Raw genomic sequence first — 27,989 nt, 5'->3', positions numbered from 1 at the left:
CTCTGGTGAAGGGGAGATGGAGGGAAGGATGCGGGGTATCTACAGGGGTAAAGGCCCCCGGTGCTTCTTACTAGTAAAGAGCTGACAGTCACAGGGCCACCGGAATGGGTGCAGCTCTAGACAGCGGGGCAGAAGCTGGTGGGCATCGCAGACAGCTGGAGGCAGAGGGGTGGAAAGGTTGAATAGTTTATTATTTACACGTGTAAAGAGTGTGGGAACAGGAGGTGGGGTGAGGCGAAGTTGGGAAGATGACTCCAGCTCAGTCTGTGATGATGAGCTCGTCTACCCCCCAGTCTTCATAGCTCCCGTCAGGCAGGTAGCGCCGAATGATGATGGGGATCTTTCGGGCCCTGTGGCGGGGAGAAGGCACACACATGTACATGAGGGCTGGAGACCCCAGCTCTACAGCAGGAGGCGCAGACTGCAGAATGCGAGGAAAGAGAAGTCTTATGGAGCATCTTCCTGGGGCTGAGTGTACTTTGTAGGAAAAGAACTGCAATAAAAAGAAGGTTCCTGCATCCGCGAGTGTGGGACAGGGGTCTGGAAGGGCTCTGCCAGCCATGTCTGAAGGGAGGAGGAAGAGGAGTGGGGGGCTGGGAAGGCAGACTGCAGCAGGAACAGGGAACTCTGACAGCCAGGAGAGGTGCTGTCTCCTCAGTGGCCTCCCCTTTGCCTGCCCCCCCTCCCTCTCCCTCCTTCTTCCGGGTGCGCGGACTCCTAAACACGCTAAGATCCACAGGAACCATCACCACTTCCCCAGGCAGGGAAGTGGGGTCAGGGTGTGCAGCGGAGAATCCAGGGGATGCCTGCCAGGGCTCTGGAGCAGCAAACCGTGATCTGGGCAACTTACTTGAGCTCTTTCATGGCGATAAGCAAGGGATCTGTCTCCCCCTCCAGCTCCACCATCACGGGGGCACACATCCTGTAGGTATAGGGACAGGTGTTGGGGAGACTGTAAAAGCAGGGAGAAAGGTGCAACAGGAAATTGGGAATGGGGGTGGGGCTTACTTCCCAAACAGGATTGGATGGGCACCCCAGTCCTCACCTAAAAGGTCACCATCTAGGCAGATAGGCATGGCAGGTGGGGAGCAGTGGTTCAGGGGCACTGACAGTGAGGGTATGCGAGTGGAGCCAGTAGACCGGGCTTAATTTCTCTCTAATGAAGACAAAAAGCCTGCCTCGCCTACAATGACGCTAGGACACTACTGGCTAACAGGCAGCGACTCACTGAGCTCCACACCCTGCTCTCAGTTCTTGGCATAGACCATTTTATTTGAGGTGAGTATTCTGTTTTACTGATGAGGAAACTGAGGCACAGAGAGGTCCGTAACTTACCCAAGGTCACACGGCCAGTAAGTGGCAGAACCAAGATGTGAACCCCACATGCTCCTATCCACTGTGCTATAACACCCCCCATTTATAAGCTGAAGATCCACAAACTAAAAAAAGGGTATTGTTGCGCCAAAACCGGTTTGGCTCAGTGGATAGAGCGTCAGCCTGCGGACTGAAGGGTCCCAGGTTCGATTCCGGTCAAGGGCACGTACCTTGGTTGCGGGCACATCCCCAGTAGGAGGTGTGCAGGAGGCAGCTGATCGATGTTTCTCTCTCATCGATGTTTCTAACTCTCTATCCCTCTCCCTTCCTCTCTGTAAAATACCAATAAAATATATTTTTTTAAAAAAAGGTATTGTGCATGGGACAAGAGTAAGCTTTAATCACAAGGCCATTCCGTGTCAGCTCCCCTCTCAGGATCTTCCCCAGGGCCTAGGGCAGAGTTTCCCAGCACAGAGAACTGGCATGAGCAAAGGTTCCCCTCCTGATGGCTCTAACCCACCGCCCCCCACAGGCCCTGCCTCGGGGCCCAGCTCCCATTTTCCTTCTCTCTCTTGGCAACACCCCTCAGAAGTTCCGCGCTTCCAGCCTCCACACAGGGCCCAAGTCGCCTGCTTACTGGCCCCTGCTCACCTTTCCGCACGTCTCCTGCTACTTGCCTATATTCACGCCATGTTCCCACCACACCACACTCCGGAGGCTCCCTGACAGACACTGTTGTTACCTTTCTGTGTCCTCTTACAGCTCTTCCTCTCCCTCTAGGCCTGGGAGAGACTCACATGCCTCCACTCTGGGGATCACGTGCTGGATCCTCAGTGCCCGGCTCGTTTACATAGGCTTCTCTTGGCACCAACCTCCCTGGACTCTAACTACTTGTCTGAAGTTTCCCACATTAGACCACGATGAGCACCTGTGGCCCAGGACATGCCCTGGCACAATGCCTGACGCACAGCAGAGGCTGGCAACACAAATGGGAGGGGTGCCAGATCTCAGCCCGCCTCCTCCAGGAAGCCACCTAATGATTCCAGCTCAGGTTTGCACTGATAGATCCCAAACCTGGTCATCAGAGTTACTGGGAGAGTACACTAAAGTCAGGGTCCCAGGACCCTTTTCCAGACCCTCGGAATAGACTCTCTAGTGAAGGGGCCTGAGAACCTGCATTTACAAAGCTCCCTGCTTATCCTGTGAATCAGCCAATGGGAGAGCCCCCAGTTTATGCCGGATAATTTACTAACTTTATTACTAAATACTTTGATTTATTACTCCCAAAAGCCTGAACATTTCCCAAGGGGAGAGACCGTGTTTAACTTGCCCTACATCCTCTCGCAGTAAGGGTTAAAGCTTTAAAGAATATGGCAAAAATGTCTTTCATGATCTGCATATGCCTTCTTTATTTTCATGATATGAATAATTAAAGAGCATTCAGCCCTAACCAGTTTAGCTCAGTGGATAGACCGCCGGCCTGTGGACTGAAAGGTCCCAGGTTCGATTCTGGTCAAGGGCATGTACCTTGGTTGCGGGCACATCCGCAGTAGTAGGTGTGCAGGAGGCAGCTGATCAATGTTTCTCTCTCATCAATGTTTCTAACTCTCTATCCCTCTCCCTTCCTCTCTGTAAAAAAGCAATAAAATATATATATATATATATATATATATATATATATATATATATATATATATATTTTGAAAAGAGCATTCATTCATCCAGCCCTACTGGGTGCATGCAATGTGCTAAGCGTGAGAGTGTGTCCTTAGGTAATTTGTCTGCACCAGAGCCACCATAAAAGAACACGGCAATGATTCTTAGGAAGTGGCTGTAGTACACGTCACCACTAGGTGGTGCTAAGGAAAGGAGTGAGACTTCATCCGAAACTATCCAAGAAATGTCTGTTCAGCACCTAACTGCAGCGTTGCATGCCTGGTGAGAGGGATAAGCTACAGCCCTGGTGTCCACACTCACAGCAGGCAGGGAACCGCCAGACAGCGGCCTACCGCTTCGTCGGAAGGAGCACTGCAGACCCAGCTGAGTAGGACCATGCCTTGTTCCCAGAGGAAAGCAGGTCCTGGGACTCAGCAGTGCTCTGAATGTCTGTCCCCACACTTTTTAGTCTGCACACTGCCCACCAAATGCCACCAATCTTCTGAACTTGTCCCTCGGGCACCGTGACATCTTTTCCAGTCCTGTGCCCCAAGCCACTTGCCATTCCCCACCACAAGCCAAACCTGCCCGCCTCCACTTGGCCTTGCCTCGTGCTGTTTCTGTTCCCAGGTTACCCTCAAAACCTCCGCCCTTTCCTGTCCCCGCCTGAACTCTAACCTCCTCAAGCAATTACTCTCTTCTCCCCTTTTTTGTGCCTCTTACAAAGCACCACACCTGCCTGCCTTGGGTTCTGGGTATTTGTGAAGGGGTCCACCTCCCCACCAGGCTATAAACACCTGGAAGACAGGAGGATTGTGTCTAACTATCTTCACATCCCCAACAGGTACAAGCGCAGTATCTTATTCAATGTTTGAAAGACTTAACTTACTTGAAACATAATTTATGATTTATTCTTCCTGCCGGTCATTTTTAGCGGAGATGAGCACTAGTCCACCAATAAATTGCTTTGCAACAATGGAAATGTCTTCTATCTGCACTATCCTTATGGAAACCACAGCCACAGGTGACTACGGAATATATAAAATGTGGCTGATGAAACCAAACGACTGAACTTTTCATTTTACTTAATTTAAAATTAAATGGCTACATGTAGATAGCAGTTACCATAACGGATGGTGGCCTAGAGGATCCGGACCCAAAGATACCAAAATGCTCACATGGCCTGCGGCTCCAATTTCTCCCAGACCAGCAGAGTGCGCCCAGGCCGGCAAGAGGTCTACTCCTGCGGAACGGATGAGGAGCAATGTTGACCGACCATAAAGCCCTTAATCGAGGTGGGCACGGTGGCCATCTTCACCACTGGAGGAAGCCAAGTCCCAGCTGATTGAAAACTAAGAAGGGGGCCACGTGCTCCTCCAGCACGCCCAACTCCACAACAGCTGGCCCCAGCTTCCTTTCTACCCTAGTCTCCAATACTCCCTACTTGAAGCAACCCAACTGCCAGAAATACTTCCACACCAGCTCGTAAGAAGTCTGGGTAGGGGTCCTATAGGTGACCTTCAATGAGAGCAACAGTTCCAACCTGCTCTCTGTCCCTCAACGTACTCCTCCCCAGGAAGGAGGAGGGACTTATCTGACAGGGGGAAAACAGGCATCTGTGGCCTAGCTTTGGGGGGAGTCCCTGCTCTCTGAAAGCCACCTGCCTGCAGAGAGGGGGCCTTGCAACCTTCGAAGGCAGACTTGCCCGTGCAGACACAGCCTCGATGCCTGCACGGTCTGAGCATGCACTCATCAGACATTTGCATCTCCGCCTATCCAGTGGCTATCTCCTGAATCTTGCTATTCTTCAACTGGTTTCAGACTTGGAAGATAAAGGAAAGGTTGCTAATTTCAAATCCCCAGAACCCCATCATTGTTCTGTTTTCACATCTCGAGCATGGCCTCTACATGGAGGGCTCTCCTACTCCTCTGGGCTGGCCATGGACAAGAACCACCACAAGCCCAATGGGGCTGCCACAGCACATCCAACTAACTGGCCCACAGTGGTCTAGGGTTCTCTAAATCCACACTTTGAGCATGTGAAAGCAGGGAGTCTGTTTTTAGGTGCCAGGCTGCCACATCAACAGCTCAGAGGCTCACTGCGGCCTGACGGATGGAAAAGCAGTAACGGGGCACACACTCACGCGATCTGGAGGGCTCGGGTGCCCAGCACGCGGGCTCGCTCATACTTGGTCATATATGGTGTGGTGATCCGCTTCTGGTTGGCCTGCGGTCGCTCTCCAGAGGGGAGGATCTCAACATTCTCCTGGCCCTCCTGGAAACCAAGGAAGAAAGAGGGAAACTCTCAGGGCACCTTACTGAGTGAGGGGGTGATGACGATGCCAATGATGATAACCACCACCACCACTACTGCTTATCACTCCCCAGCAACCTTGCAGGTGCCTTACTGACACCTTATTTAATCCTCACAATAACCTCATGAGGTAGGGATTACAGTTCCATTTTAGAGGCTTGGAGAGTTAGCGAACTGGCCAAAGTCTCAGACCTAGTAAGAGAGAAGAATCATGATCAGGATCCAAGCCAGCTGCCTCATCCAGAAGAGAGAAGCGGAGGGTCCAGAGATGGGGCTGTCCCCGATCAGTGGCCCCATACAAAGAAGCCCTGAGTACAGACAACAAATCACGCTAAGCAGGAAGCGAGGAGCAAACATCCCATCTTCAGACAAGATAACTGAGTCAATGGGTCAAGTAGCTAAAAAGTCAGTGAAGGCAGAAACTAGCAAACATTTTTCGATTGTTAAGTATATTCTCTATATATCTAACAATTACTTATTAAGCATTTGTCACATGCCAGACATCGCAATAGGTGCTGAGACAGAAAGCTAAAAGTTTCTGCTCTCAAAGAATTCCGAGTCTGGGAAGGAGAAAGAGTAAACAGAACAGCAGTGCTTTGAAGGTATGCAAGTGTGCAACCAAGTTCACAAGAAGGTGAGGGTCACCTGACTCATGCAGGGGGTTAGGAAGACAGGCCAGAGATGAGACGTGAACTAGTGTAGAAGAATTAGTTGGCATTCCCAAGCTAATGGGAAGGGAAGGACATGGAGACAGGCTGAACTGCATGTCCAAAGGACAGAGGAGGAAGAGAATGTACTAGGTTTAGACAACTAATTGTGGAGTATGATTTAGAGCCAAGGTGCACATTGGGTCATAGGCAGGAGAATAAATCCTATAATAAAGAATTAAGTCAACAAATATTTATTGAGTGTTAACTACATACATATCAGGTAGTGTTCTAAGTTTTGGGACAGAGCAGGAAGACATAAAATTCTTCCCCTCCATACGGTAGAGATTAAAAATGGCAGCAGTTGCCCTGGCCGGTTTGGCTCAGTGGATAGAGCGTCGGCCTGCGGACTGAGGGGTCCCAGGTTCGATGCTGGTCAAGGGCACATGCCTGGGTTGCAGACTCGATCCCCAGTGGGGGGCATGCAGGATCGATGCTTCTCTCTCATTATTGATGTTTCTGTCTCTCTCCCGCTCTCTCCCTCTCTGAAATCAATAAAAATATTTTTTTTAAAAATGGCAGCAGAGTGAGTGGATGCTGCACTGACATGCTCCCAGGAACAAACCGGAAATACAACTAAAATACAGAAAAACTTCCTGAGTAATCAACAGAAGACTCACTGGAGAGAACTCTGATACCCTGGGACTAAAAGTGGAGAACACTTGGAGCTGTGTAGACATTTTTTTTTTTTAATATTTTATTGATTTCTTACAGAGAGGAAAGGGAGAGGATAGATAGTTAGAAACATCGATGAGAGAGAAACATCGATCAGCTGCCTCCTGCACACCCCCCACTGGGGATGTGCCCGCAACCCAGGTACATGCCCTTAACCGGAATCGAACCCGGGACCCCCCAGTCCGCAGGCCGACGCTCTATCCACTGAGCCAAACCGGTCAGGGCTGTGTAGACATTTTAACAGTCAAAAGATCTTGGACATCCTTTAGCTCAAACGGCCCATTTTCCAGACATAACAGAGACAGAAAGCTATCTGCTCAAAGATATGAAGCTGTCGGCGACAGAGCAAACATAAACACCAGCTCTTGATGTGGCACGAAATGGAAGAGAGAATCATTTCACCTCGCATGATTTATATGTCTGGTTAAATCCATACTGAAATTTCTCAAATAAAATGTCATAAATGAAAACATTGATGAAAGTATTTGACCAGAAATTTACTGACAGGTGTTTCTACAAAATAAAATGTGTTATGATTTTTAAAAAAATTCTTCCCCTATAGAGCTTATATTATAATGAGAAGATATAAACAATAAAAGTAGTAAGTAAAGTGTACAGTATGACAACAGAGAAAAAAGACAGAAAGTGCCAGGGCAGTGATGTGGGAGAAAGGGGAGAATGCGGCCGTTTCCATAGGATGGTCACAGAAGGCCTCAGTGACGTGACCTGGACAGACCTGAAGGAGGTGAGAAGCAGGTCATGTGGGTATCTTAGGGAAAAGTGTTCCTGGAAGAGGGAACAGCATGATCAAAGGTCCTACGCAGGAATCTGCCTGGCATGACAGGGACAGCAAGAAGAGATAAGGTCACAGAGGGAGCCAGCGGCCCAGCCATGGAGAATCTTATACATCTTTTTGGCATTTACTGAGAATAGGATGGGAAACCACTGGATGAGGGTTCTGAGCAGAAGAGAGACACAATCTGACTTAACGTTTAGAATGATCACTCTGGGTATTCTGTTGAGAATATTCTGTAGGGGCAAGGGCAGAAGCAACGAGACCATTTTAAGGAAGACCAATAGTAACCAATCACGTGGGCAGGTAAGAAAGGTGACTGGCAGCAGAAAGGCAATCAGGGCAGAACGAAGGCAGGAAAACCAGGAACACAATTTCTGTAGTAATGTTAGTGAAAAGCAATACAGATCTAAACCAGGCTGAGCACTAGGTATGCAGAAAGGGACCAGAGCTGAACCACATGTCGGAGTCAAAGCTGACAGGACAGGAATGGAAGGGGACCAGAAGGGTGGGGAGGAGGTTTCTGACACAGCGAATAGGTACCTGAGAGAGAAATTCAAAAAGAGGGGCTGCAGCTTCCAAGCCTAAAAACGTCAAGAGATCACTCTGTCCAGGCGACAAAAAGCACTTCTTCCTCCATCAGTCACACAAGAGGGAGAGCCCTCTCTTATTCATGAAGCTAGTAACCCATCCACCTAGCCCAGGGGTGGGCAAACTTTTTGACTCGAGGGTCACAATGGGTTCTTAAACTGGACCGGAGGGCCGGAACAAAAGCATGGATGGAGTGTTTGTGTGAACTAATATAAATTCAAAGTAAAGGAGCGGAGGGGAGAGCAAGAGAACCCTCCGCTCTTGTGGCTCCGCGGGCCTGATAGAACAGCCGAATGGGCCGGATCCGGCCCGCGGGCCGTAGTTTGCCCACGGCTGACCGCTCAAGCCAGAAACCTAGAAGTCCTCCTTGTCATCTCCCACTCTCTCAGCCCCATAGCCAACCCACCAAAATATCTTTCATCCGTTTCTCATCACTGACACTAGCAGTGCCCAAGTCCAAGCTACTGGCCTCTCACCTGGAGGTCTATGAGAGTTCCCTAGTCAGTCTCTCTCTTTATTCTTGTTCCTCCAATTCGCTCCTTATTCACAGGCCAGAATGCTCTTTTTAAAGTGCAAACTGGATCATGCCACTCCCTTGCTCAAAACTCCTCAGTGGCTTCCCGCTACCTTTAGGCTATGAAATCTGCCTTATCTGGGCCCTTATCTTTCCAGCTTTATCCCAGGTCACTCTCCCCCTTGCTCCTATGTACCCCCACCCCGCAGAGCACCTGGCACATAATAAACACTCAACACAATTGTTGAATGGATGAAGGTAACATTTCACCTATCAGTGAATTAACTGTCCCAGAAGCCATGGGCTGTGATCCAAATGGACAAAAGCCTTCGGACCCACCCTGTACAGCTTCTCCACCACCTAGGACCGGAACTCTGCTCACTCTAACTGGGGGTGCTTGTGGCAGGGGCACAAACAGGAGGCAGATGCATTCGAGGAATTATCACTGGCCAGGCTATTTGGCAGCCTCGGCTGCAGAAGAGAGAGCCCAGGGTTAAATACTGACCTCCTCAGCATTCTCCAAGTCATCTAGTCCTTCATCCTCCTCCACATCATCAAAGTCGTCACCATCAAAACTGTACAAGAAGAGACCGGTTAGTTAGAGCATCACTTAATAGCATCAAAGAGGGCAAAGGAGCCGAAACCGGTTTGGCTCAGTGGATAGAGCGTTGGCCTGCGGACTGAGGGGACCCGGGTTCGATTCCGGTCAAGGGCATGTGCCTTGGTTGCGGGCACATCCTCAGTGGGAGGTGTGCAGGAGGCAGCTGATCGATGTTTCTCTCTCATCGATGTTTCTAGCTCTCTATCCCTCTCCCTTCCTCTCTGTGAAATATCAATAAAATATATTTAAAAAAAAAAAAAAAAAAAAAGAGGGCAAAGGGTGTCTCAGCCAATATTGAGGGGGTGCTCGATAAATATCTACTTAATGAGTGAATCAAACTTGTGTCCAAACTTACTCCCATCAGCCCCCCAAATTGTGCTAGGACTCATGCATCCTCACTGTTTCTTTTCTCTCTCTACTGGATCATTCCCATCCTATATAATAAAAGGCTAATATGCAAATTGTCCCCTTGACTGGGAGTTCAACCAGGGAGTGGGGCTGGCCAACCACCCACGGCCCCTCCACCCAGCGGCCTGGCCCAATCGGCCCTGATCAGGGCGGGCTGGCCGGACCTCACTGTGCACAAATTCGTGCACCAGGCCTCTAGTCAGCATATAAACATGTAGCTACTGCTCCACCTTAAAAAACAAACAAAACTTCCCTATTCTCTCCCCATGGAGACCTATTTCCATGCTCCCCTTGGGAGCAAAATTCATGGAAGAGTTTTCCAACGTCATGGATTCCCAGTCTTCTCTTCTTATTCTGTCATAATTTCACTCCAAGAAGATACCCACCTCCATAACTCCCTCAAAACCACTCCTTCTTTAGAGAGTGTTAATGATTTCCGTGTTGCTAAATCCAATGGGGTACTCATGTTCTCATTGAGCTTGGCCTACCAGTTGGCACTCTAGGCCACGCCCTCTCCCTCAGTACACTCTCCTCATGGGACTGCAAGGACACCTCACTCTCGTGGTGTTTCCCCACCTCACTGGCTGCTCCTTCTCAGTGTCCTCAGCAGGTTTCTCCTCTCTCCCCACCCCACCCCCCACCCCAAGCACTCCTGTTGGGATGCTCTAACTGCTGATGGAGCCCAGCGAGCAGGAAGGGCAGGGAGCCAAAAGCATCGCCCGAGGTTGGGCACAGAAAGGCTCAGGTCCCAGGGTGCAGCAGTCACCTCCTCTTCTCCACTGACACCCCCCTGATGATCTCACCTGCTTCTTCCTTTGGAATAATGTACTTATGCTGACCAAGCCCCTATTTTTATCTTCAGAACAGACCTCTCCTTGGACCCCACACACACATCAGAACATCATTGTGGCCCTAGCTTCAAAATAACTCCAGAACTCAAAACCACTTCTCACCACCTCTACTACTATCACCCTAATGCAAGCCACTTCCTTCTTTCACCCAGGTTACCGCAACCCTTCCAGGCCCTCCTCACTTCTGGAGTGCTTCTGTAGCGTAAGCCCTCACTTAACATCGCAGATAGCTTCTGCGACTTTAAGCAAAACAACGCAGGACGAAACCAATTTTACCATCGGCTGATACAAACAGGAGTTACGTTCCTACAGCATCTCATCAACGTTGAAACAAAACGACTTTATTCGAGGACCGGCCTAATCTCACAGGATGCTGTATTATCTGTTCATGGGCCTGTCCTCTCTTCTAGAAAGGGAGCACGTGGAGATCGGGGACTATGCCTAATACACCTCAATGGTCCCAAAACAAGCCACAGAGCCCGGCTCAGTGGAACTTTGCTGGAAGGCACTTTTGCACTGATCCTCTCTGGACCCTCGAGCCTGAGCCTTTCTGTGCCCAACCTCGGGCTATGCTCTTGGCGCCTGCCGGCTCCAGCACCGCGGGCCCCCTCAGCAGCCCAGTTCCCTCCGATTCTGTTCCTCGACTCCTGGCTCCTCAGCCTCCTTCGACCCAGGTTCCCGCTTCACCCGCCCCTTCCGAGGATCCCCAAAGGCCACTTCGCTCCCGCACTCACTTGTCCTCGTTGTCTGACATGACGCCCGCGCCGCAGCGACCCGGCTCCGCGCCCCACACCCGTGCGCCGAGACCCACAAATTGCGCGCCTCCACCTCGCACAGCACCACCGTCCTCTGCGCCTGCGCGGTAACCCGGAAGCAATCACTTCCGGAAGGCAGGCCAGTGCTGTAGGTATGCGCGCATGCGCTGAATAGCTCGCGCGCTTGTTACCATGGTAGCCAGAGCGTCTACAGCTGCTCTGTACACCAAGATCTCAGAGTATTGCTGCTGGGCCTCCGCGCGGTGCCGCGGTAGAACCGTGATTACGGTCTTCGGAGCCCAGCCACCGCTCTCCGCTGGGGGCGGGGTGGGGTCCCAGCCGCCGCTGTCTGCGTGGGGCCCACCCAACCGGTGTCTTAATTTAGGGTGAGGTTTCAATGTGGACGTAACACCCAAGGCACTGTCGTGACCACGGCTAAGGCCCCCTCCCTGGGGCTTTTCCTGCCACAGACACCGGGTCAAGATGAGGTCTCTGTTCACGTGTGTGCATCTGCCTGCGTATCTGCTCGGGGTGGAAGGATAGGGCACTGTCGCAATAGTGAAGGGCGGCGTCACAATTCTAATGGGACTGGACTGCTCCCAGACTTTCCTGGGGTTGGGCTGGGGGCGGGGGTGGGGGGAGAGGCTGGAGTAGAGATTGGACCTGGGAGACGGGTGTGTCATTGCGTTTTTATCCTCCGCAGAGCCCTCCCATGGCTTCCCAGGATAGGGTAAAGGCAGTGACCAAAGGAACGGGGTTCTGTCGCAGCCCCAAGCAGACCACTTACACCCCTGGAACCTGCGAGCTCCTCAGAGGTTAGTACGCTTAAAGGACAGGGTAAGAGCGGTGGTAGCAGTTATCCTCTGAAACTCAGGTCTCCCCGATGTGACCTGTGGCTTAGTAATTGCTATTTTCATTTTACAGAGGAGAAGCCTTGGGTTCAGGAAGGTTCAGGTCCTACAACTTACTTGCAAGTGGCTGAAAGTCAAAGAACAAAGGATTTCAGAGTAGATCATTCTTGTGCATCCCTTAGGTCGCACTTTCCCTTTCCTCCCAGGGAAGCCTTATCTCCGCCCCACCCACCACCACATGGAACCAACTGTTAAGTGCCCTCACCTTACCAAATACCTTTTCTTCATTGGACTCAGCATAACCTGTGGTCAGATATTTAGTGTGTCCAATGGATCAAGCATCCTTCTACACCTCTAGCCGGTGAACTCCATCAGGGTACGATTGTTCCTGTTTTGGCTCCCTATTGTAGCTCCAGTGTCTGACACATGCTTAATGAATACTTGCTCATTCATTCATTTATGCATTCCTTCACTCAATGAAAAACATGTAAAAGCCCACTATGTGCTTTGTTCTAGGTGGTAAAGGATACAGCATAAAAAAGGAAGAAGCAAAAACGGCAAAAATGTTTGCTCTCATGGAGCAAATATTTTAGTGGGAGGGTAACAATTAAAATTATGGAGCTTAGATGGTGATGAGTGCTATAGGAAGAAATAAAGCAGGAGAGTAAGAGCGGGAGAACTTGGGTGCAGAATGGTGGGAGGAGGTGGCAATTTTGCATTTCAGCGGTGTGAGATGAAGGCTCCTGCCCGCAGCCCAGGTGGCCTTACTGAAGGGCTTTCTCTTGCAGTGATGATGAAGGAATCCAAACTGACTAAGTTCCAACAGCGACACATCATGGACACCATGAAAAGTAAGAGTCATTCCACAGAGGCTTGCTGGGCAGAGGGGTTCTGGGCCACATTCTTAATGCTCCTCTGTCTTAAGGAGCAGTGGGCATCATTTTCAAAGACCAGAATGGTACAGTATCGTATTTTTAATCTTGCCCCTGGGGAATTGACCTTGAGGGGCCTTTGTTACTCCCTCCTGACATGCGTCCGGGGACAACAAGCTTCCTGCAGTCCCCCTCTAGCCGACCTTCCCAAGAGGTCACAGAGCCATTGGAACTTCTCGCCCAGCCAAAATCGTCTCAAAACTGTCATGTCTGCAATCTGTTCCTCCCTGTTACACACATACTATATGAGCTCTCCAGAGGAGAGAACTGTGCACATACACTGAGTGGCCAGATTATTATGATCTCTGAACGCATAATAATCTGGCCACTCAGTGTGTGTGTGTGTGTGTGTGTGTGTGTGTGTGTGTGTATACACACTAGAGGCCCAATGCACAAAGATTCGTGCAAGAATGGGACTTCCGCCCTAACCGATTTGGCTCAGTGGATAGAGCATTGGCCTGCAGACTGAAAGGTCCCAGGTTCGATTCCGGTCAAGGGCATGTACCTTGGTTGTGGGCACATCCCCAGTAGGTGGTGTGCAAGAGGCAGCTAATCGATGTTTCTCTCTCATCGATGTTTCTAACTCTCCCTTCCTCTCTGTAAAAAATCAATAAAATATTAAAAAAAAAAAAAAAAAGAATGGGCCTTCCTTCCCCTGGTGGCCGGCACCGCCTTTGCTCTGGCTGGAGCCACCTTTCTGCTTTCCCACCTGCCCAGAGGCCCAGAGCACCTGGGGTGGTGCAGAATGCCTGTGCCGTCACCATGGCGACGACTCAAGCATCCCACCCTGCCCCCAGCCGCTTGGCGCCTGCATATGCAAATTAACCCACCATCTTTGTTGGGTTAATTTGCATACTCACTCCTGATTGGCTGGTGGGCGTCGCGAAGGTATGGTCAATTAGCATGTTACTCTTTTCTTAGGTAGATTAGAGGCCCGGTGCGCGAATTCGTGCATGGGTGGGGTTGGCCAGCCTGGCCAGGGGGAGGGGACATGGGCGGTTGGCCAGCCTACCTGCTGGTCGAACTCCTGGTCGAGGGGACAATTTGCATATTAGCCTTTTATTCTATAGGATATACACTGAGTGGCCAGATTATTATGCGTTCAGAGATCATAGTAATCTGGCCACTCAGTGTATGTGCCTTGTTGTTTTATCCATTCATGGCTTAGCTAGCAGAAACAAGAAAATTGGCAGAATTCCAACTTAGGAAGACTATGCAAAGCCTTTGCATGGCTCACCTCTGACCACAAATTGTAGTATTTATTTTTGGGCACTAAGATCTTGTAAGCAACCTTACTTTCTGAGATTCAACTGAATCAACATTTAATGGATCAGAACAGAGACCTGGAAAGTTGCCTTTAAGAGACAGAATGCCGCCCTAACCGGTTTGGCTCAGTGGATAGAGCGTCAGCCTGCAAACTGAAGGGTCCCGGGTTCAATTCCAGTAGTGCATGTACCGTGGTTGTGGGCACATCCCCAGTAGGGGGTGTGCAGGAGGCAGCTGATCGATGTTTCTGGCTCTCTATCCCTCTCCCTTCCTCTCTGTAAAAAATCAATAAAATATATATATATTTTTAAAGAGACAGAATGCCAGTCCCAGCTGGTGTGGCTCACTTGGTTGGAATGTCATTTAGTACACCAAAAGGTGGCAGGTTCGATCCCCAGTTGGGAGGCATCCATTGATGGTTCTCTCTCCCTTTCTCTCAAATCAGTACGATTGAGAGAGAGAGAGAGAGAGAGAGAGAGAGAGAGAGAGAGAGGATGCAGTGTTGATAAAACAACAAGACACATACACTGAGTGGCCAGATTATGATGATCTCTGAACGCATAATAATCTGGCCACTCAGTGTATATCCTATAGAATAAAAGGCTAATATGCAAATTGTCCCCTCGACCAGGAGTTCGACCAGCAGGCAGGCTGGCCAACCGCCCGTGTCCCCTCCCCCTAGCCAGGCTGGCCGACCCCACCACCCATGCACGAATTCATGCACCGGGCCTCTAATCTACCTAAGAAAAGAGTAACATGCTAATTGACCATACCTTCGCAACACCCACCAGCCAATCAGGAGTGTGTATGCAAATTAACCCAACAAAGATGGTGGGTTAATTTGCATACACAGGTGCCGAGCAGCCAGGGGCAGGGCGGGATGCTTGAGTCATCATCATGGCAATGGCGCAGGCATTCTGCACCACCCCAGGCGCTCTGGGCCTCTGGGCAGCGTGGGAAGGCAGAAAGGCTGCTCAGGCCAGAGCAAAGGCAGTGCCGGCCGCCAGGGGAAGGAAGGCTTAGAGGTTTGGGGTTTTTAATTGCCTCCAAGCATTGCTATTGAATCTGCTTTCTTCTAGACTCTCTTTACTTCTCTCCTCTTATCCAGGTCCTACTGTTGTTTTGAGCCTTGGTTCAAATTCTGTTGCAAGCCACAAATTTCTCTCCTTTACCTGAATTCCCAGAATTACTTGGGCCATAACTATTTGCTGAGAATGGACCAAAGGAAGAGGTAGCATCTGGCACTGGACAGGCAGAAATAGGGAGCGGAGGGAGTAGGGGGACATTCTAGGAAGCACAGCATCACTTTAGAGGAGAGAGGCATAGTGCTGTGTGAAGAGACAGTCGATGGGAAACACTGGCAGCTCCATCCTTTCAGGTCCTCAGGTGGACACCTCAGCCATCCTTCCTCCTCATCCCCCAGACCCCACATCTGACCATCAGCCAGCCCATTGCTTGACCTTCAAACCATACCCTGACCGCCTCTGCCCTTGGCCCCCAACACTGTATTATATTTTCAACAACAAGCAAGAGGATCATGTCATTCCTCTGCTCAGAACCCTCTGATGGCTTCCAACCTCACACAAACTAAGAGCCAGTCTTTCCAGAGGCTTACAAAGCCCTGTCCTTCTCGTCTTCCATGACCTCTGACCCCTACTCCCACTACACCCCCCTTGCTCACTGCTTTCCTGGCACCCTAGCCTCCTGGCTGTCCCTCAGACATTCCAGGCACATTCCCACCTCAGGGCCTCTGCTCTAGCTGCTCCCTCTGCCTCCACTGCTCTTCCCTGAAATATCTGCAGAGCTGGCCCCTCACCACTGTTGGGTCTTTTCACGAGGGCATCCCTGGCCACCCTATTTAAATTTTGAATCCTGCTGTCACACATTCGATGTTCCACCACCTAACATACTCTATGTTTTATTTTATCTTATTCCACACCCCAAATGCTGGCGCCATGAAGGCAGGACTTGGTCTTTCTTACCACTTTACCCCCAGTGGTCTGGGCCTGGCACAGAGTAGATGCTCATTACGTATTTGCTGGGTGGATGATAGAAGAAGGTGGGATAGACAGACAGGGCCAGATCCGAACAGGCGTGGCCTAACGGAGGAGCCCCAGGTCTGGGCCGGGGCCATGAGGCAGATTTGTGTCTTTTACCATCCAAACCATCCCTCCTTCCCTGTGGACCAAGCAGGTTTTAGGAATCCATCTATAGAAATAAAAGCACCAATACGAAGGCTTGATGTGCGAGAATGTTTATTGCAGCATTGTGTGAAGTGGTAAAAATAAAATAAAAACAGCCTGAATTTCTGAAATGCAGAGACTAGTTGCATATATGATGTAGCCATCATAAGGACTAGTATGCAGCTGTAAAAAATAAGTTACATGTAAATGGAGTGATCTGGAAAGAGATCCGCGATACACTGTTAACTGAAGAGTCTATTATGGAATGTAGCACAGTGTGGTCCATTGTATGAGCTTGTTTGTATAGTATCATAAAGAATGGACCAAGCCCAGCTGGGTGTGGCTCAGCGGTTGAGTTTCGACCCAGGAACCAAGAACCAAGAGGTCACCAGTCCGATTCCTGGTCAGGGCATATGCCCAGGTTGTGAGCTCGATCCCCAGTGGGGGGCATGCAGGAGGCAGCCAATCAATGATTCTCTCTCATCATTGATGTTTCTATCTCTCTCCCTCTCTCCCTTCCTCTCTGAAATCAATAAAAATATACATTTTAAAAAAAAGAATGGACCGAGACCACCAAATTGCTACCATTGCAGAGGGGGATGGGGAGGAGAGGAGGGAAGACTCTTCTGCACTGTTAGCCTCATTATAAAAGGTGCCACTTTTATAAATTGCTAAGAATCCAGTGGATCCCCCACCTCAACCTTTTCCTCCCCAGGAGGAGACAGTCTGCCCCTGTACTGCAGCCCAACATCCAGCCAGAGGGTCTTGCCTTCCAAGCAGCCGGCCTCAGCCGTCTACCTGCCTCCCATCCTGGCGGCCCGGTCCCAGCTCCGACCTGCCAGCATGTGCCAGGCCAATGGGGCCTACAGCCGGGAGCAGTTCAAACCTCGAGCCACCAGTAAGTTAGAGGACCTGGACCAGAGCCCCTCTTTACCCCCGTCCACGAGGGGCAGGGGGTGCGGGGAGATGAGCAGGGCAGGTGAGCACGAATCTAATCAAATTCTCCCGCTGTTTATGCCAGTGCTCTTGAGCCTTGGCACGTTAGCTGGGGAGCGTTCAGGGTGCAGCAGAAAACAGCTTGTCCTTTTTCAAAATTTTTCCAGAATGCTCTTTAACCATTAACTGGATTCTATCAGTCTCTGATGAGTGGCTGACCGGCAGACCTCATGGCCACGGCTCTCAAGCTTACACGGTGCCTCAAATCCAGAGCTCTCTGCACCCCAGCCTACTTCAGGGAGCCCTTCATCCCTTCCTCCATGGCACTTCACATAACTCTTGGCCCAGTCCCTCCTACACTGCACACAGGCTGCCACGTGGCGACCACTGAGTTTTCTTAGCCTTGCTCTGCACCAGAGCAGTGTGTGGGTTTTGACAAAGCTCTCTTCTTGGTTCTTTCAATCCCTTTTCCTGCCTATCTTGACAAGACAGGCTCAGGAGCGCGTGGCTAGAAGGTGCTGGGATTGCAGAAGCCCCCTCCATGTTACCCAGGCACCTTGGAGCAAGCATGCCCAGTTGGGAACACCGGCCATGAACCGGGTGCCCTTCGCGCCTTAACTAGGCCTTTTCTGGGCCTTTTACAGGAGATCTGGAGAAGGAGAAGCGAAGACTCCAAAACATCTTTGCCACGGGGAAGGGGAAGGAGGAACGGAAAAAGAAACCCCGTGCTGTGCAACGGAAGGACCCAGCCCCCGAGCTGGACCGGTTTGAAGAACGTAAGCCGTAAGCCGGGATGGGCCAGTTAGCACTGGGGAGAGGAGTGTGAGGGGCCCAGAATCGGGGAAGGGTTGATCCCTGAGGGTGAACTAGCGAGACAATGCCTGACCACAGAACTGCTTCCTCCCCAAGAGACAGTCCCTCCCCGCGCCCCCTCCCCACCAGGAGCCTGAGGGCCCCATTGCCCTGTGCGATGACGACCCTTCTCTGTCCAGTGGTCAAGGAAATCCAGGAGAGGAAAGAATTCCTGGCTGAGATGGAGGCCCTGGGACGGGCCAGACAGTACCGAGGGATCATCCTCACGGAAATCTCCCAGGTAGGGGCAGCAGCAGGCCGGGGGAGGGGGCGTGGCCACCATGAGAAGGATGAGATCCGAGTAGAAATGAAGGGCCAGCTGTGGCTGAGGCTTGCGGAGTCCAGCTCTGGCCTCATCTGTGTTGGCTCCTGGAGTTCCTGCCCTGATCCCCAGCTTTCCCTGGTGCCCTTTGCAGAAACTACGGGAAATGGAAGACATCGACCACCAGAGGAGCAAGGAACTGAGGAAGGCTCTGGCCACCGCCTAATCGGTCTGCAGGGGGCGGAGTAGCCCAACCTTGACCGCGGGAGCCCACCCCATTGCCAAGCAGGGTCATCCCAGGTCAGCCCACCCACTCAGGCCTCCAGCCATGTCAAATGGTCATACAGCACTGCCCTGGCCTAGGGTACAGGGTACCCAGGCATACACAGCACCCTATAAAATGGACATCAGAGAATGAGTTGATTCTTCCCGAGACTGCACCCAGGGGCCCTGGGTCAGCTGTGCCTCTTGAGACCCAGTCTCTCTCTCTCTCTCTCTCTCTCTCTCTCTCTCTCTCTCTCTCTCTCTCTCTCTCTCTCTCTCAGACACACACACACACACACACACACACACACACACACACACACGGCTTTGAATCTTTCCTTGGGGAAAGAGCCCCATTCAGAGTGAAGGCAAGGCCGGTCTCCCCATTGTGGGCGGATGTCTCAGGGCCGCCAACAGGCCCGCGTCCCACCACGGCAGCGCTGGGGTCCCCACAGTTAGTGTTCTGAACTCAGGAATGAGCATGGCTCCTTCCGTCCCACCTGCCTTAGAGCCTACTGCTTTGACTTCTTACAGCCTGAGGCAGATGTTTAACCACTGCGCCTAATTGGCCAATAAAACACATTTAACGCAGGTCATTACACATTACACACACCGTTTTGTTTCCAGAGGGATAAGGCTTATTTGTTCAAGGAGTTAGCCTTTTTCAAGCATGTTTCTAGCTGTTTGCATATTTCAAGTGGAAATGGGAATGAACCTCTTGAGCGCCCCATAGCGGGCACTGTGGCAGGTACTGAATTCCTCTCACAGTCATTCTCTCCATAACCCCCGCGCCCCCCCCAACACCCCCCCTTCCCTGCCCCCGTGGTTCGTCATCCTGCGTGAAAACGGAGGCTCACCACGCTGTGATAACCAAGGTCACATCGCTAGCAAGCAGCCGACTTGGGGTTAAGTCAGCTTTGCGTCTTTCCACTGAACCCACGGCCATAGGAAGAAACGAAGGGCTGGGAAGGATCCAGAACCGGCCCTGGCTTTGCTTCCCACCCCAGCCTCTGCTGTGTGAACCTGGGCACCCCAGCCTCAGCTCCGACTCTCATCTGCGAGGCCCAGCCTTAACGGAGGCCCAGCCTTAACGGAGGCGTCTGCCCACGAGAGCAGCCCCACACACTGCAGGCCCCCATGGCTTTGGCAATCACGAGCCCTCTGTTCCCCGTATCCTGTTATTTTCCCGTCTCCATAAATCACAATATTTTGGAAATTTCAAGCAGCCCACCCACCTGGGAGTCATTAAATCCTGTAGGCCACATGACCCAAGTTTTAGTTTGTTGGGTAAACTCTACCTGCAGCCTCAAACAGATAAGGGAGTGGGGCCAGATCAAGGGCTGGTTCAGGAACAGTCCATGGGAGGCCTGTGTCCACACGCCCTCCGGAACCTGAGGCCAGGGGGCGCAACACGACGAGGCCAGCCGTCCTCCCCTGTCCTCCACCGCAGCGGCCCCCCCGCACGGCCCCGAGGCAGCCAACTGGAGAACCCAGGATACGTTCAGCCTACCCTCGATTTAATTTCAGATTAGTCGCCAACATTTACAAATTACACACACACACACACAATCTGGATTTCTAGCTTCTTTTGAAAAATGGAAAGATCTGACGACTCGGCACATTCCCACAGTAGTCCCCACCACCCGAGTCTCCTGACACCAAGGCAGCCCAACGGAGCCACCCCTCTGGTACCCCAGCCCGGCTCGTGCATCCTGGCCCCTGAAAGGCCCTGGAGTCGGTGACCCGGCCCCAGGGCAACAGGCACATGAGGAAGGGGACTGCCAGGGGCTACACAGGCAGGAGCCACCTCTCCCTCCAGAGCAAGGGAGTCCCGCCCGAGGGCAGGGAGTGAGGGCCAAAGCCCCTACACGCCTCCTGGGCCACCAGCGAGGCCAGGCACCTGGAGGCGGGAAAGAAGGCAGACCTGGCCAAGGCACAGCACCCGGGGCTGCAGGGCACTGCGATGAGGTGGTCTCCGTTTATTGTTGGCGTAATACAGTGCGACCTGTCCCCAGAGGTGTGCTGAGGGAAGGGGCCTGGAGGTCCCAGACTAGCTTATAGCAACAGTGCTTCGACCAAGAGCTGCTGGCACAGTCCCTGGGAAAAGGCCGGGTCCCCCATCGCTCCTCCCAGTGGGGAGAGTGGCCATCAGTCCTTTGGTGGGAATAAGTCGGGGAAGAACAAGCAACAGGAGTGTGAGGAGACAGACTGGGGATGACCACACGCAGGAATGAGTCCCCCACCCCCCTGGGGGGCGGGGTGAGCCTCAATGGGGACTCAGACTACAGTATGTTAGAGAACCGGGATTAGCACCTACACGAAGCAGACCCCTCCGTCGATCAGGGAGCTGCCACCGAGCCTGCCTCCAGAGACCCTTGTGGGGAGACTCAGCTTAGGGCCCCCAGCTCCCCAGTGCGGCCAGCACAGCCCCTGTCCTGTGAGGTCCCTACAGAGCAAGGAACGAGGGAAGCACCTCCTAGAACTTAAGAGACAGAGGGAGGGTTTCGTCCATCAGCCCCCACTCATGGCTGAGGACACAGTCACTGAGCAACACGGAGACTTCATAAATAGAGGTCCCTAGGGAGGAGAAGCAGACTCGGGCCACCTGCCCCGGCGAGGAAGACGGGAACTGAGCCGGGCCCGGCCGGCAGGAAGCAGCCAGCGCCGCCAAGCCCTGCTCTCTGCCTGCCGAGCAGGACCCTAGAGGCAGGAGGCCGTGCGCACACCTCAGGGGAAGGACCAAGGAGCGGCCGTCACAGCAGGGCTGGGTGGGACGAGGGGCAAGTGTGCGCAGCAGCTGCCGCTCCCCGGACCCAGGAGCCTGGACCCTGCTTGCTCCTTGGGTCTGTCACAGCATCTGAGTCATCAGAACCAGACCGGACAGGGCTGAGCCAGCAGGGGGGGAAGTCCCCTCGCTGTTAACTCTTGTCCCCGGGGGACTTGCTCTTGGTGTCCCGCTTATTTGGTGTCAGCAGCTTCAGCACCTTCACCTTCTTGAACTTCCCCTTCTTGCTGCCCTCGGATTCAGCCTCCTTCTGGAACTCTGCAGGAGAGAAAGGGGAGCCTGAACAACATGGGGGAGGGGAGGGTTGTGACAGAGGCCGGCACCTCCTCCCGGGAGCCCTGGGCCCAGTCACTTCGCCCTCAGCCTCTGGTTCTTTGCCTACAGGATGGGAACCATATGCTCTCCCAAGGTTTGGCAAGGATCCGAGATACAGGAATGTGAGAACACTCAAGTCCGGCATACGTCTATCTTTGAAAGGCTGGTTCCCTGGGCCGGTGCTCACAGCTCTGTGGGCTGCCAAACAAACACTGACTCAGAGCTGGAAGAAACCTCAGAAATCATCGCTCCTGGCCCCCGACTTTATAGACGAGAAAATGTGGGTTTGCAAAGGACTAGCGCCGACTGAGCTCTTTGTAGGTGCCAGGCCCTGGCGAAGTGCTTCCCACACGTGTCCCAGTATCCTCAGCACACGCCTGGGAGGCGGGGCCTCCGCCACCCCTTCTGCAGGCCAGGAGAGTCAGGTCAAGTCCCCCACTAATACGCACCAGAGCGGGAATGGAAGCCCACCAGCCTGACTGGAGTCTAGACGCAGCCGCAAGGCCACAACATGAGTCACGGTGGAACTAAGATTAAACCCAGGTCTCCCTCCTCCCCGCTCAGTGCTCCCTTCATCGCGGCAGGCCCTGCCTTATTGCTGGAAGTGCTGCCATTGGAGCCCACAGACTTCTAAGACCAGCCGCAGCTCCCCGGGAGGAATGCAGAGTTCAGGCAAACCACGCTGGAAAAATGCTCACTGCACACTGGTGCTCCCTGTGGGCACCGGGCAGCCCACACCCACCCTCCAAGCCCAGGCCACGGCCTTCCTGGCCACAGGCCGCCTGCCTCGCCACTCACGGCCTTCTCAACAAGACCAAACTGGGCGTTGGCACACGCCATCCCTGTAGCGCCCACTCCACCCCTCTGTTCAACCTGGAGTTCAAAGGGGCCAGCGCCGAGGAGGGGCCTCACCTTTCTTCTTAATCATGGCTTCCAACATCTTATCTTCCTCTTCCTCCCTGAAACGAGAAAGGGAAGCTGAATGTCCCACAGGAGGAAGGGCCAGAAAGTCTCAGTCCCTTCCAGCCTCTGGCTCCACCAGGTGAACAAGGGTGCAATGGGGTCGCTGCAGTGAGGGCAGGGCTGGCCCGCCTGCTCGGAGCCCTTCCCCAGGAGCTCCAGGGGAGCCCTGACCCAGCCTGGTCACCTCTGCCGGTCCTCATCCAGGCAGTTGACAATGGCATTGCGCTGCTCAATGAGGGTCACCATCTCCTGCATCAGCACCTTCTCCCGGCCCCGGTCCTCCTCTGTCCAGTCCTTTTCTGCCCAAGGAGAAAGTTGGGGGTGTGAGTGGTAGGAAACCCTCCCGCCTTCCCAGGAAGCCAGGCAGCAACCCCTAAGTGCTGAGTTCGGGCCAGCCCTGTGCTAGCGGCCAGGACAGAGGAGCGGATGGGTGGGAATTCACGTGTTGGGAAAGATGAAGGTTATTACAGACGAGACCAAGGTTACTGGGCTGCCTTCCAAAAACACCACCCATGGGGGCTCAGGAGGGCCAGCACAGCACCTGCTCTAAGAACAGAGACCAGCACAGGCCAGGTGGCTTCCTGCTTCTGTGCATTCATTCATTCATAAATGCTCACGGTGGTTTCTTGGAGGGGGCAGGATTGGGCTGGGCCTCCTGAGAACCTCCCGAGGCGGCTGGCCAGAGGGAGCAGGGTGGAGAAAGAACAGGGAATCCCAGGGGTCCTCGTGCAGGAAAAGCCAGGTGACCCACGTGGCTTATTGGAACATTAATGCCATGAAGGAGGGCAGACTAGAGGGGACCCTGGGGCAGGGAGCCCAGCCATGCACCTGCTGTTCCTCCAGCCTCCTCTCAAGAATCCTCAAGGACCACCTCAGGGCCCACCCGCCCCTTAGGATTCCTCCCACCCAGCCCACAGGCCCCGGGGGTGGGTGCCCACCCTTGGCCTGCCCCCCACATCTGCCACCACAGGACTCCCTGTTTGAAATAAGCATCTAGGCCCCCCAGCCATGCCCCAGCATCCCTCCACTTCACCTCGCACAAGGCAGGAGCAGAGGCCGCATCACACAGCAAGGATGGAGCCCGTATTTGAACCTGGGCAACCGGACACTCACCATCTGCAGCCCTTATGGTATCTATGGGTCTCCAACCCTCTTGGGGCCTTATAAACCAGTCGCATCCCGCCAATGCAACCTCTGGGACAGGGTGACAAAGCCAGGATGTGCTGTCACCATGCAGAGGGCTGGACAAGCAACACAGTAAGGCCAGAGCCAGGCTGGCGGGCATACAGGTGCTGTGCCCACTCTGGCCACAGGGTGTCACTGTGGCTCCCTCCAGAGTGGACACTCAGCCTTCCCTGAGATTTGGGAGGGACTACTCTCCCAGGCCTTCCCAGGGACACTCCGGCCTCCTCCGGGTCTCATCCCACCTCCCAACTTCCCCAGTCAATGGAGAGGCAGGGCCACCGACCCCGCTGGCAGGAAGGGCTGTGTCTACAGGGTCGGGCCCAGGTCAGAGACACAGGTAGAAGCCCAGGTCCACCGTCCATGGGCAAGACTCCACCTCTCTGGCTCTGCATCACCTCACCTGTTTGTGGAAATGACGGTGCCACACCTGGGCCCCAGGAAGTGATCAGAGCACTGGCTCCCACTCTAAACACTCCCCAGTCCCTGGGCCTCTGGGCCTGCAGCTGCGGCTCGCATGTCACAGCCACAGACCCCAGCTCAGCCACTTAATAACTATCACTGTCCGCCCCTCAGGGGCCACAGAATATTTCCACATCCACTGTCACCTGGTCCCAAGAACACCCTATGAGGTAGGTACCCTCATCCTGTCTGACACTTGAAGCCACTGAGGCTCAGGGAGGCCCCGTCCCCAGCACATTAGCAGCAAAACACAGGATGGTCTGCCTCTACACCCAACCTTCCAGCTGCCCCTCCACCATCCTGAGCCGGTCCTGCCCCTCCCTCCCAGTCATTCTGAGTCACGCTGTGCAAGGGATCCCTCCACCTTCCCTCCCAGTGCGGGTCAGGTCCTGCTGAGCTCTAGCCCAAGCAAGCGGCCGAGAGTTTGACATGCTTGCTCTAGCCTGACCAGAGTTGCCTCTGGACAGGAATCTGCTGTCATCTGCTCATCAGAGCAGTCCTGGGCTCTGGAGCCTGAGCCCCACCCCTAGGGGAATCCACCCACCCACACGTTCCAGGAGGCGGGCAGCCTCAGGTGTCTGTTCCTGAGCTTGGTGCTCTGCGGGCCAGTCACCTCCGACACCGTGTGTCCACACGCCCCTGCTGGCTCCAGCCTGTTTATCACTGATGCAACCCAGCCGGCGCCTCCCGGCCCTCTCCCTGGCCCTGTTCCCAGAGTCGGTGTGTCCCCATCAGGGCGCTGTCCGTCCACTCCCGGCCTGCAGGGCAAGGACTGGGCCCGCTGCCGTGTCCCCAGGCCCTGGCTGGTGCCCGAGTGCAGGAGGCTCGACTCACCTGGCTTGTTGAGAAGGCACCTGAGCTCATACTCCACGTCGGCCTGGCGCTGCTCCAGGTTCTGCTGCTTGAAGCTGGAGGGTGGGAATAAGACGACTATTACTTCGGCCCCACGCAAGGCTGCCCCGGCCTGCGCTGTCAGAGATGCGGGGAGGAAGTGGGGCGTCTCTCCCTTCCCAGCTGAACAGGTCCCGGGGCGGGAGGACTCACACGTAGATGAGCTCGGACTCCCGCCGCACCAGCAGGTGCTTCTCGTGGATGAGCTTGAACCAGTCCACCAGCATGTCGTCCTCATGGCCCTCTGCAACCAGATGCCCACTGAGGCCAGGGCTGGCAGCAGGTCCCGCCCTCAGCGAGAGCGGCGCCCGCCACCCCCGCGGCCGCCCGCCGGCCCTCCCGCAGCTCTCGCACCATTCACCCCGCCTCGCAGCTTCTTCTCCAGCAGCACCCCACGGAGTTCCAGGGCGTCCAGCTGGCGCTCGATGGTGTCCACCTCTCGGTGGATGTCCTCCTCGGGGATGTACTGGTCAGCCTGGACCTGCCCGACAGCACCCCGGTCACCTGAGGAACAGCCCACCCGCCCCCTGCCTGCTGCCGCTTTCTCGGGTCAGCACTGGCCGCCACAGGCCCAGGGCCCGGGCGCCCTCCCACGCCCTAGGCAGCACCCAGGGTGGGGAAGGGTTGCTGCGGGCACAGACACGGCCGCTCCATGCCCCTGGCCCCGACACCAATGGGCACACACAGAGGGAGGCTCACTTCCCGCCTCTCGTGGCAGCCCTGCCCCTTCTCTGCCACTCCCTAAGCGACATCCCAGGGCGAGTGGCCTTGTCATAGAGGGACACTGGAGAACACTAGTCTCTTACTAGAAGAGTCATCTGAGTGCTTGGATCCTTGAGCTACTATTAGTAACGAGCTAGAGGCCCCACCCATTGCTCCTGCTTGCAAACAGCTGATCTGCTCGAAACCCCCCTGGTCAAGTTAACCTTCCAGCTGGACCACCCAAGCGCCCCTCTCCAACATCTGGGCACAGCTGCCCAGGCAGCCCATCCTCCCCAAGTGCCCCACGGGGAGCCTGCGGCTGCCAGGAGGGCTGGGCGCGGCAGTCTGGAGCTCCCAGCTGGTACCTTGCGCTTGATGAGCGGGAAGCCGTGTCCCGGGGCAGGTGGCCTCGCTGGCTTGGGTCCTTTGGTGGCTTTCTTTGTGGCTGGGGACGCTGTGGGCGATGCCTTCCGGTTAAAAGGATTCTCCTTGCAGGAAGACTAAAGGCAGGTGACATGACAGAGGATAAGTCTGGGAAGGGAGCAGTGGGACTTTGGAAAGCAGGCTGCCCGGGGCAGGGGAGGAGCCCCCACCCCCAGAGAGGAATCTCCCAGCATTCAGCCTCAGGCGCTCAGTCATCCCACACACACCCCCATCCCCAGCACGGCGCAGTGCAGCTGCTGCCCTGGGAACTTGTGCACATGCGGGTACCGCAATGCCCACTTTACAGCTGACACTCAAGTTCAGAGAAGTCATCGGCTCAAGGTCATGCACTTCCCAAGGACCCAAGCCAGGCTGAGAATCTGTCTCAGGGCAGGGCAGCCATCCAGCCCTGGGGGCAGTGGTCAGGTCTTGGGAGTTTAGGGCCAACAGAGCTGTAGCAGCTCATTCAGCCTCATAACCGCCCCTTCCCCAGCGAGGACTCCCAGGCTCAGAGAGGCACTGCTCCCTGCCCAGAGTGGCCCAGTGGGAAGTACGAAAGCAGGAACACTAACCCCCCCCCTCCACCCCGCCCCTCATCTGGCCAGCAGGTGGCGGAGAGCAGCGCCCCCCTGCCCAGGAAAGAACCCTCTCCTCCACTGGCCCCTTCCTGCACCCAGAGCCCGCCTCTCTCTGTCCCTCTGGGGACAGCCCTGCCCTCTTGGGGCCAGCACAGCCGGCAGCCCTAGCACCTCCAACCACTTCCCCAGCCCACTGGAAACACAGGGGTCATCAGGGCCCCACGGAGAGGCCTCACAGGCTGTGGAGTGTTCCCCGAGTGTTTACCCAGCTTTCTCCAGCAGCTGGGGAGGCGGGAGGGCCCTGCTCACCCGCTGTGCAGCCCGGGGAGAGGTTCCCTCAGGGGTAGCTGCTCAGAGTCCAGGCATGGCCGGGAGGCAGCTATGGTTCCCGCAGGACAGCACCCACCCAAGACCCCCTCTTCTGCCCACAGTGCCTCTGCCATCCTCGCCTAACCTTGGGGTTAGGGTGTGGGAATGCCTCAAAAGGAAGCCCACCTGGGACTCTACCTCCTCTCTCCACAGTCGCACCCTGAAGGGCTCAGCAGGGCCAAACAGCCTGAAACCCCAGCCCCTCGGGGGTGCTCAGCCTTTTCTCAGACACACAATTCCTTCACCCAAAAGGGTGTTTAAAGGGAGCGGCCTAAAGAGGGGCAGTCCAAAGTCACCCCTCCCCCACCTCCCACCAAGGAACCCTGGGCCTTCTCAGAGCCGCTGAGGCCTAGAGAAGGGACAGGGCCAGAGAAGGGGCGGGGCCAGAGAAGGGGCGGGGCGGCCTTCTCCAGGTCTAGCCGGTGGGTGGCAGAGCTGGACAGGCAGCCTTGGTGGAGGCCAGGGAAGGTTAAATGCCTGAGGCACATGGGCAGAGGGGAGACCAATAGCTCAGCTGCCTCCCCAGCCTTGTCCTCTGTCAGGTCAGACCATGACCACAGCTGCCCATAGGAGCCGTCCTGCCACTTCCCCCGG

General features: G+C 54.3%; 3 protein-coding genes across 6 annotated transcripts in view; 1 reads left to right on the top strand and 2 right to left on the bottom strand.

Moving 5' to 3' along the window:
• Nucleotides 1–165: 165 nt before the first annotated feature.
• POLR2F (RNA polymerase II, I and III subunit F) lies at nt 166–11,297 on the bottom strand. 2 transcript variants are annotated; one of them, XM_080661089.1, is made up of 5 exons: nt 11,159–11,297; nt 9,070–9,139; nt 5,115–5,245; nt 851–922; nt 166–350 (listed from the first exon to the last, which is right to left on the bottom strand). In XM_080661089.1, the coding sequence occupies exons 1-5, from the start codon at nt 11,176–11,178 to the stop codon at nt 260–262; spliced, it is 384 nt and encodes a 127-aa protein (XP_080517215.1). In that variant the 5' UTR covers nt 11,179–11,297; the 3' UTR covers nt 166–259. The 2 variants fall into 2 exon arrangements, with proteins under 2 accessions (XP_080517215.1, XP_080517214.1); XM_080661088.1 differs by having other exon boundaries at nt 169–350; nt 851–952; nt 11,159–11,280.
• Nucleotides 11,298–11,348: 51 nt separating this feature from the next.
• Nucleotides 11,349–19,471, top strand: LOC308245356 (UPF0193 protein EVG1; the record flags this gene model as incomplete). 2 transcript variants are annotated; one of them, XM_080662489.1, is made up of 7 exons in its annotated part: nt 11,349–11,565; nt 11,883–11,994; nt 12,819–12,881; nt 17,127–17,309; nt 17,992–18,123; nt 18,340–18,440; nt 18,616–19,471. In XM_080662489.1, the coding sequence occupies exons 2-7, from the start codon at nt 11,892–11,894 to the stop codon at nt 18,685–18,687; spliced, it is 654 nt and encodes a 217-aa protein (XP_080518615.1). In that variant the 5' UTR covers nt 11,349–11,565; nt 11,883–11,891. The 2 variants fall into 2 exon arrangements, with proteins under 2 accessions (XP_080518615.1, XP_080518614.1); XM_080662488.1 differs by having other exon boundaries at nt 11,393–11,565; nt 18,340–18,710.
• The window catches only part of MICALL1 (MICAL like 1), a 29,127-nt gene continuing 17,604 nt past the window's right edge, over nt 16,467–27,989 (bottom strand). Inside the window, exons 10-16 of one of the 2 annotated variants that reach the window (XM_080662487.1) lie at nt 26,391–26,525; nt 25,678–25,804; nt 25,477–25,567; nt 25,267–25,340; nt 22,973–23,087; nt 22,738–22,784; nt 16,467–21,768 (exon numbers count right to left, since the gene is read on the bottom strand). In XM_080662487.1, coding sequence (XP_080518613.1) covers nt 21,644–21,768; nt 22,738–22,784; nt 22,973–23,087; nt 25,267–25,340; nt 25,477–25,567; nt 25,678–25,804; nt 26,391–26,525 — 714 coding nt within the window. In that variant the 3' untranslated portion in view covers nt 16,467–21,643. Of the gene's footprint in view, nt 21,769–22,737; nt 22,785–22,959; nt 23,088–25,266; nt 25,341–25,476; nt 25,568–25,677; nt 25,805–26,390; nt 26,526–27,989 lie in introns of both variants that reach the window. The other variant, XR_013960274.1, reaches the window with a different exon arrangement.

Source organism: Plecotus auritus (genome assembly GCF_963455305.1).
Source record: "Plecotus auritus genome assembly, chromosome: 3".
Classification (NCBI taxonomy): Eukaryota; Metazoa; Chordata; class Mammalia; order Chiroptera; family Vespertilionidae; genus Plecotus; species Plecotus auritus.
Note: the sequence above shows the minus strand (reverse complement) of the source record. Positions and strands in the feature narration are given on the sequence as shown.

What these genes read in the sequence shown, in the direction of transcription:
- POLR2F (XM_080661088.1), bottom strand. Translation starts at nt 11,178, where the DNA reads ATGTCAGACAACGAGGACAA. An exon ending in ATGTCAGACAACGAGGACAA is followed by an intron (nt 9,140 to 11,158) that starts GTGAGTGCGGGA and finishes CTTCTTGTACAG; the next exon opens with TTTTGATGGTGACGACTTTG. An exon ending in ACCCGAGCCCTCCAGATCGC is followed by an intron (nt 953 to 5,114) that starts GTGAGTGTGTGC and finishes CTGCTTTTACAG; the next exon opens with TCTCCCCAACACCTGTCCCT.